Here is a 9,779-nt window from a genome sequence, read left to right as displayed (position 1 = left end):
GCCGTCTTCTGCCATCAGGCTAAACACTTCAGCCAAACAGAAGAAGCTGGGGAGAAAAAGTCATCACCGAAGCAGGTGAACGTATGTCTTTATATGGCGGATGTAAGGTGGAAGGACTGCATAGCTTATGATACAAGCGACTTTTGGGAGAAGGTGACGAATAATTGATCACACGCAGAGCCATAAACTTTGCCAACAACCTCTGCAGCCGCAAGATACCATAGTGCCCGTGTCAACTACCAGATAATGGAGTGGAAAGGGTTCAATGTGAATCCAATAGAGTGAGGATAGCCCATGATAATCGCCAACTCTCATAACATAGGACAGAGTTGCGTCCCTTGGGCATGCTAGAAACCTATGATTGTGGTTCACCCTGAATATGTTTGTCAGCACTGTTCCTATGCCCGTGGGTTTCACTAAAACCTGCATTATTCCCTCCCACACCAAGATAATACGTACGCTGTGAAGCAAATGAAAAACTGTTCGGAGCGGCGTTAAACAAAACTTCACTCATTCAGTACAATATCAGTGACAGGGTTTGAGTTCTCCTTCGCGTTTCTTTGGGCAAACGATGACATAATGTTCTAAAGCACAGTAACTTCATTGACAAGCACGATAGACTGGAAAGTTATTTTTGGTGAAACGTTTTCATATATCTGAGTACTAATTTTGTCAAGCCATGTCTGTTAATTTACAGGAAATTCACAAAACCTCTCGACAAATCGAGACTCGTCTAATACAGTTTTAAAATTGCATCCAGCGAGGTCGTGTATCAGAATCTTGAAGTAAATTGGAGAATTGTGTTATAATCGTGTATACATGTTCTCTGTAGAGAAAAAATATATTTTTCTCTGAGGCAGACATATGAAGCTTCAAAGCTCACCATATACCAAGAAATAGGAAAACAGTAAAAAGGGAAAACCTTGATGTGACATTTGTTCTCACCCTGGTGATCACCGGAGGTTGTCCAGTCATTTAGACAACATACCTAGTATTTCAGCTCATTGTAAGTTACGGGTCGTTCGGGTAGCCTTGTGGTTAAAGCGTTCGCTCGTCACGCCGAAGACCCGGGTTCGAATCCCGACATGGGTACAATGTGTGAAGCCCATTTCTGGTGTCCCCCGCCGTGATATTGCTGGAATATTGCTAAAAGCGGCGTCAAACCAAACTCACTCACTCATTGTAGTTACTGACATTGTAGTAATTAAAACAAACACTCAGAACTATTTATCTTGTTCAGTTTCGGAAAATGTCAAATACATTTTACACCATTATTGTTACAGAAATTGTTTTAAAGAAAGAATAAATATTCATATCCAGCTCCTGTACTCCATGAATGTAATACTTGTTTGAAAATATCAGTATGTTTAGCAGGCGCAGTAATATGATACTACAAAATCAGTATCCTTGTAAGAAAAACTAACGTCAAAGAAAGACGGATGTTTTAATGGGAAATGTCAGTGTCCCTTGCGAAAGCATCGAAAATATAACAGCCACATCCCACGTGACGAGTTGTCGAGAACGTCAACCTATGACTGGTGCATCTGTAACGTCTTTACAGGCAGTCGGCTTTGGCCCAGAGTACGTCTTGCAGACAAAACTCATCAACCCCCTGTAGACGCTGTTCTGTATGCTGGTGGTGTGTTGGCCGTTCACGACAATCCAAGGGACGAAGTTGATTTTCGCTTTCTCCGTGGTCAGCGCCATCTGGTGCATCAGCACCCCGGAATCTTCATTCTTCAAACAAGTCAATAGGTCGGCCTCGGACATGTTGTTTGCAGCCGCACACTGAAACGACGACAAGGGGCATCTGTATTGAGGGCCATTGTGCCTAGCAGCGAGTGAGTAAGTTAGTGGGTAGGTTAGAGAGTAAGTTAGTGAGTAAGTTAGTGAGTAAGTTAGTGAGTAAGTTAGTGAGTTTAATGTAATGTTCAGCCATATTGTGACAGCGAAAAAGATCGAACTATAAAACGACACGAAATTGCAACCAACAACCAAAGTTCGGCATTACTAACATTCCCATCCTTGTAACCATGGAGACAGCAACCACCACCCACCCCATACCCCTAATTGCAACCACCACCACCACCCCATACCCCTCATTGCAACCACCCACCCCATTCCCCTTATTGCAACCAACACACACCACCTCATTTCCCTCCTTGCAACCATAACCCACCCCATACCCCTCATTGCAACCAACACCACCCACCCCATACCCTTCATTGCAACCACCACCCACCCCTTACCCCTCATTGCAACCACCACACCCCTTACACCTAATTGCAACCACCCACCCCATTCCCCTTATTGCAACCAACACACACCACCTCATTTCCCTCCTTGCAACCATAACCCACCCCATACCCCTCATTGCAACCACCACCACCCACCCCATACCCTTCATTGCAACCACCACCCACCCCATACCCTTCATTGCAACCACCACCACCCACCCCATACCCCTCATTGCAACCACCACACCCCTTACACCTCACTGCAACCACCACCACCCACCCCATACCCCTCATTGCAACCACCACCACCCACCCCATACCCTTCATTGCAACCACCACCCACCCCATACCCTTCATTGCAACCACCACGACCCACCCCATACCCCTCATTGCAACCACCACCACCCACCCCATACCCTTCATTGCAACCACCACCACCCACCCCATACCCCTCATTGCAACCACCACACCCCTTACACATTGCAACCACCACAACCTACCCTCTTCCCCATTGCAACCACCACACCCCTTACCCCTCATTGCAACCACCACAACCCACCCTCTTCCCCATTGCAACCACCACACCCCTTACCCCTCATTGCAACCACCACAACCCACCTCTTACCCCCATTTGCAACCATCACACCCCATTCCCCGCCTTACAACAACCACAACCCACCCTCTTCCCCACTGCAACCACCACACCCCTTACCCCTCATTGCAACCACCACAACCCACCCTATTCCCCCATTGCAACCACCACAACCCACCCTATTCCCCCATTGCAACCACCACAACCCAACCTATTCCCCCATTGCAACCACCACAACCCAACCTATTCCCCCATTGCAACCACCACAACCCACCCTATTCCCCCATTGCAACCATCACAACCCACCCTATTCCCCCATTGCAACCACCACAACCACCTATTCCCCCATTGCAACCACCACACCCCATTCCCCTCCTTGCAACCACCACAACCCACCCTATTCCCCCATTGCAACCACCACAACCCAACCTATTCCCCCATTGCAACCACCACAACCCAACCTATTCCCCCATTGCAACCACCACAACCCACCCTATTCCCCCATTGCAACCATCACAACCCACCCTATTCCCCCATTGCAACCACCACAACCCACCCTATTCCCCCATTGCAACCACCACACCCCATTCCCCTCCTTGCAACCACCACAACCCACCCTATTCCCCCATTGCAACCACCACCCACCCCATACCCTTCATTGCAACCACCACCCACCCCATACCCCTCATTGCAACCACCACAACCCACCCAATATCCCTCATTGCAACCACAACCCGCCCAATAGCCCCATTGCAATCACCACAACCCATTCCCCTCCTTGCAACCACCACACCCCATTCCCCTTGCAGCCACACCCCCACCCCTCTTCTACCTCTATTACCTCATTGCTGCCGACACCACCCACCCCATTCCTCTACTTGCAACCACAGCACCACCCACCCCATTCCCTTAATTGCAACCACGGACGCAGCTACCATACACGGTGGTCCCATACACGTACGATTGCAACCTTCACGTAGTCGCGTGCACTCCTACGAGCAACCCTCACCGCTACTTTGACGGAGTTCCATGCACGCGTATATACGGCAAGACATTAACAACGGGCGCAGGCCATTGCATTGTCACATGCATGTGAACGACTCCCCCTCACGGCATCCACGGATGCAGCAATCACTTAGTATAGACCGATTTAACAGCACTAGAAGATCAGGTTGGTCTTGACCTATCCAAGGTGAAAATACGTTGAAGCCTTCTGACCCAAAGGGTAACGACGGGTACCTTGTGTAAGGCGGTCAACTCGTGACCATGAACCGTACTGGTCTCCATACAGTTGATGAACGGCATGTAGTCACTGGGTGTATAGGAGGTATAGTTGAGGGCGCATGTCTGAAGATAAAATACAAAATGACCAACTGTTCATAGAAATCTGTACATTCTTCTCTGAACTATCACTGATGACTAGATGCAGTCTTAGTTCATAATCAGGTTTTATCTGTCACATGTCACAGTTATGAAATAGAAATTAGGGGTTACACTGAATATGTATTTTGAAATTGCAAAATCTGCAATGAAGACATTCTCGAACTCACGGCGATAAGGTTACCAAGACACTCCACAGAGCCGTGCTGACAGGCGAATTCCCAGGTGCCGTTCCGCTGCCTTTCCTGAAACAGTTTCATTTGTAAAATATTGTCTCTTAGTATCATTACGATTTAAGTATCTTATTGTCCTTTACTATCGTGACCTTGAAAAAACAAAATATCTACATTGGGCTCTATTGTGTCATTGAGAACACAAGAAGACAGAATACCTACCTTGGCGTAACCGTAAGGCTCTAAAGTTGACATTGATTGTGAAAGACAGAATACTTACCCTAGCGTTACCGTAGGGCTCTATTGTGACACTTAGAACACAAGACACAGTACCTACCCTAGCGTTACCGTAGGGCACTATTGTGACACTTAAACACAAGACACAGTACCTACCCTAGCGTTACCGTAGGGCACTATTGTGACACTTAGAACACAAGACACAGTACCTACCCTAGCGTTACCGTAGGGCACTATTGTGACACTTAGAACACAAGACACAGTACCTACCCTAGCATTACCGTAGGGCTCTATTGTGGCACTTAGAACACAAGACACAGTACCTACCCTAGTGTTACCGTAGGGCACTATTGTGACCCCAAGAACACAAGACACAGTACCTACCCTAACGTTTCCGTAGGGCACTATTGTGACACTTAGAACACAAGACACAGTACCTACCCTAGCGTTACCGTAGGGCTCTATTGTGACATTGAGAACACAAGACACAGTACCTACCCTAGCGTTACCGTAAGGCACTATTGTGACCCCAAGAACACAAGACACAGTACCTACCCTAGCGTTTCCGTAGGGCACTATTGTGACACTTAGAACACAAGACACAGTACCTACCCTAGCGTTACCGTAGGGCACTATTGTGACACTTAGAACACAAGACACAGTACCTACCCTAGCGTTACCGTAGGGCACTATTGTGACCCCAAGAACACAAGACACAGTACCTACCCTAGCGTTACCGTAGGGCACTATTGTGACACTTAGAACACAAGACACAGTACCTACCCTAGCGTTACCGTAGGGCACTATTGTGACACTTAGAACACAAGACACAGTACCTACCCTAGCGTTACCGTAGGGCACTATTGTGACACTTAGAACACAAGACACAGTACCTACCCTAGCGTTACCGTAGGGCACTATTGTGACACTTAGAACACAAGACACAGTACCTACCCTAGCGTTACCGTAGGGCTCTATTGTGACACTTAGAACACAAGACACAGTACCTACCCTAGCGTTTCCGTAGGGCACTATTGTGACACTTAGAACACAAGACACAGTACCTACCCTAACGTTACCGTAGGGCTCTATTGTGACACTTAGAACACAAGACACAGTACCTACCCTAGCGTTACCGTAGGGCACTATTGTGACACTTAGAACACAAGACACAGTACCTACCCTAGCGTTACCGTAGGGCACTATTGTGACCCCAAGAACACAAGACACAGTACCTACCCTAGCGTTACCGTAGGGCACTATTGTGACACTTAGAACACAAGACACAGTACCTACCCTAGCGTTACCGTAGGGCACTATTGTGACACTTAGAACACAAGACACAGTACCTACCCTAGCGTTACCGTAGGGCACTATTGTGACACTTAGAACACAAGACACAGTACCTACCCTAGCGTTACCGTAGGGCACTATTGTGACACTTAGAACACAAGACACAGTACCTACCCTAGCGTTACCGTAGGGCTCTATTGTGACACTTAGAACACAAGACACAGTACCTACCCTAGCGTTTCCGTAGGGCACTATTGTGACACTTAGAACACAAGACACAGTACCTACCCTAACGTTACCGTAGGGCTCTATTGTGACACTTAGAACACAAGACACAGTACCTACCCTAGCGTTACCGTAGGGCACTATTGTGACATTGAGAACACAAGAAGACAGAATACCTACCCTAGCGTTACCGTAGGGCACTATTGTGACATTGAGAACACAAGACACAGTACCTACCCTAGCGTTACCCTAGGGCACTATTGTAACACTTAGAACACAAGACACAGTACCTACCCTAGCGTTACCGTAGGGCTCTATTGTGACACTTAGAACACAAGACACAGTACCTACCCTAGCGTTACCGTAGGGTACTATTGTGACACTTAGAACACAAGACACAGTACCTACCCTAACGTTACCGTAGGGCTCTATTGTGACACTTAGAACACAAGACACAGTACCTACCCTAGCGTTACCGTAGGGCACTATTGTGACACTTAGAACACAAGACACAGTTCCTACCCTAGCGTTACCGTAGGGCACTATTGTGACACTTAGAACACAAGACACAGTACCTACCCTAGCGTTACCGTAGGGCACTATTGTGACACTTAGAACACAAGACACAGTACCTACCCTAGCGTTACCGTAGGGCTCTATTGTGGCACTTAGAACACAAGACACAGTACCTACCCTAGTGTTACCGTAGGGCACTATTGTGACCCCAAGAACACAAGACACAGTACCTACCCTAGCGTTTCCGTAGGGCACTATTGTGACACTTAGAACACAAGACACAGTACCTACCCTAGCGTTACCGTAGGGCTCTATTGTGACATTGAGAACACAAGACACAGTACCTACCCTAGCGTTACCGTAGGGCACTATTGTGACCCCAAGAACACAAGACACAGTACCTACCCTAGCGTTTCCGTAGGGCACTATTGTGACACTTAGAACACAAGACACAGTACCTACCCTAGCGTTACCGTAGGGCTCTATTGTGACACTTAGAACACAAGACACAGTACCTACCCTAGCGTTACCGTAGGGCACTATTGTGACACTTAGAACACAAGACACAGTACCTACCCTAGCGTTACCGTAGGGCACTATTGTGACACTTAGAACACAAGACACAGTACCTACCCTAGCGTTACCGTAGGGCACTATTGTGACACTTAGAACACAAGACACAGTACCTACCCTAGCGTTACCGTAGGGCTCTATTGTGACACTTAGAACACAAGACACAGTACCTACCCTAGCGTTTCCGTAGGGCACTATTGTGACACTTAGAACACAAGACACAGTACCTACCCTAACGTTACCGTAGGGCTCTATTGTGACACTTAGAACACAAGACACAGTACCTACCCTAGCGTTACCGTAGGGCACTATTGTGACATTGAGAACACAAGAAGACAGAATACCTACCCTAGCGTTACCGTAGGGCACTATTGTGACATTGAGAACACAAGACACAGTACCTACCCTAGCGTTACCCTAGGGCACTATTGTAACACTTAGAACACAAGACACAGTACCTACCCTAGCGTTACCGTAGGGCTCTATTGTGACACTTAGAACACAAGACACAGTACCTACCCTAGCGTTACCGTAGGGTACTATTGTGACACTTAGAACACAAGACACAGTACCTACCCTAACGTTACCGTAGGGCTCTATTGTGACACTTAGAACACAAGACACAGTACCTACCCTAGCGTTACCGTAGGGCACTATTGTGACACTTAGAACACAAGACACAGTTCCTACCCTAGCGTTACCCTAGGGCACTATTGTGACTTTGAGAACACAAGACACAGTACCTACCCTAGCGTTACCGTAGGGCACTATTGTGACATTGAGAACACAAGACACAGTACCTACCCTAGCGTTACCGTAGGGCACTATTGTGACTTTGAGAACACAAGACACAGTACCTACCCTAGCGTTACCGTAGGGCACTATTGTGACATTGAGAACACAAGAAGACAGAATACCTATCCTAGCGTTACCGTAGGGCACTATTGTGACATTGAGAACACAAGACACAGTACCTACCCTAGCGTTACCGTAGGGCACTATTGTGACATTGAGAACACGAGAAGGTAGAGCGGTGAAGGTAGGGTAGAGTTGGGTGGTGATGAACGTGCGACAGTAGGGGCACATAGACTCATAATACAGAACAAGGTCTACTGGCTCAGCAGTGGTAGTGTCCTCTTGACAATCCTGAAACAGAGGGTTCATGTACTGTTATCGCTTGACAAACGTCAAAAATAGAAACAGCCACTAACTCGGATGCCTATTTCAATACAGAATTTGGATAATTAATGCCACCTTGGTATCAAGCTCATGCCCATATATAAGAACCGTGCAATATGCTGTGAAATCTCGTGAACTCAAGCTTCTGTATTTCACGACAACCACTGTGCTGATAACTGATCATATATAAAGTGTTGATAAGGATTTCATCACAAGCACTAAGTTTTACTCGCGATATTTTAAGTTAATGGTAGCCCTAGATCGGTCATTTAATAAACGGTGTGGATGTTGCCTTTTCTGTAAAAAAACACAGGGTAGTATAATGTCAGCTCAATTATTTGTTTGTTTTGCGAGATACTATTTTCCCAAGATGTAGTACTGCTTACGAGTGCAGAGAAGGAATTGCATTGAGACATGTTAGGTCAGGTAACTTCAGGGCTTCCAGTCTTTTAATATGACTCGATGACTATCTTTAATGGAGTTCAAGTGTATAGGTTTCGTTGAAATGGTCTCATTTATAGGATCGACAATTTGATATTCTAGGGGTTCGGGCTAGGATTCTATCGAAAAAAATGAATTATCCACGAAAATACTTTAAAAAAATAAATTATCCTTCCGACTGTTGAAAAAAAAATTGCCTGTCACAAAAATTACATAATTGCAAGGTTTTTTTAAAAAAACAAAAAAACAAGAACATTCAGGCTCTTAGTTTTAAATACAAAATATCTGGTTTTGTTGCTAAGAAACAAAATCTATACACAATCCCAGCCTCAACCTAGAAAATTAAATGGTTGGTCCCTGAACGGGTCGTGCCAAATACGGCGGAAGACATTGCTGGTAAATAGGACTCTCCATGTGGTGACTAGTTTCCAACCTTCTACTGAAATGTAATGTTTGTAGGATTCACTCACCACACACAGATCAGCAGCAGTGACGCCCACGACACAAACCAATAACGCTGCAATGCCTCGACACGCCATCATGACCAACACTGATTTACTGAGATATGTAAAAGACTTGCAGGTGAAGTATAACGTGGCACCTGGTTGTTCCCTTGGTTATCTCAGACTTGGTCGTCACAGTTAACTATCTCAGTTCACCTAGAAAAGTTATAAGATGTTTGCAAACGCATGATGACCCAGCAAAATGAAGAGCGTAGATGAGGTGAAACGGTTTAACGTAGCGTCCAAGATTACTGCACTTGCATGCACGTGTGTGTGTTGTTTGTTTGTTGTTTTTGTTGTTTTTGTTGTTGTTGTTTTGTTTGTTGTTGTTGTTGTTGTTTTGTTTGTTTTTTTGGGGGGGTGTAACAACATGTACCATCTTTTAACGCATTTTGGTATGCATGAGTGAGTGAGCTATATTTTATGCCGC

General features: G+C 46.1%; 1 protein-coding gene across 1 annotated transcript; it reads right to left on the bottom strand.

Moving 5' to 3' along the window:
- Nucleotides 1-1,438: 1,438 nt before the first annotated feature.
- Nucleotides 1,439-9,434, bottom strand: LOC139459892 (gamma-interferon-inducible lysosomal thiol reductase-like). The gene is made up of 5 exons (XM_071241611.1): nt 9,317-9,434; nt 8,205-8,372; nt 4,380-4,454; nt 4,069-4,176; nt 1,439-1,788 (listed from the first exon to the last, which is right to left on the bottom strand). Exons 1-5 carry the CDS (start codon nt 9,386-9,388, stop codon nt 1,525-1,527), a joined length of 687 nt encoding a protein of 228 aa, XP_071097712.1. The 5' UTR covers nt 9,389-9,434; the 3' UTR covers nt 1,439-1,524.
- Nucleotides 9,435-9,779: the final 345 nt, after the last annotated feature.

This window comes from Haliotis cracherodii, unplaced genomic scaffold, assembly GCF_022045235.1.
Source record: "Haliotis cracherodii isolate W230 unplaced genomic scaffold, xgHalCrac1.p SCAF_1, whole genome shotgun sequence".
Classification (NCBI taxonomy): domain Eukaryota; kingdom Metazoa; phylum Mollusca; class Gastropoda; order Lepetellida; family Haliotidae; genus Haliotis; species Haliotis cracherodii.
This window is presented reverse-complemented; position numbering and strand designations above follow the sequence as displayed.

Bases quoted from the DNA above. Each gene is read 5' to 3' on its own strand.
- LOC139459892 (XM_071241611.1), bottom strand. From the start codon at position 9,388: ATGATGGCGTGTCGAGGCATTGCAGCGTTATTGGTTTGTGTCGTGGGC. The intron at 8,373-9,316 runs GTGAGTGAATCC...CCTCTGTTTCAG, and splicing joins CTGCTGCTGATCTGTGTGTG to GATTGTCAAGAGGACACTAC. The intron at 1,789-4,068 runs GTACCCGTCGTT...TCGTCGTTTCAG, and splicing joins AGTTGACCGCCTTACACAAG to TGTGCGGCTGCAAACAACAT.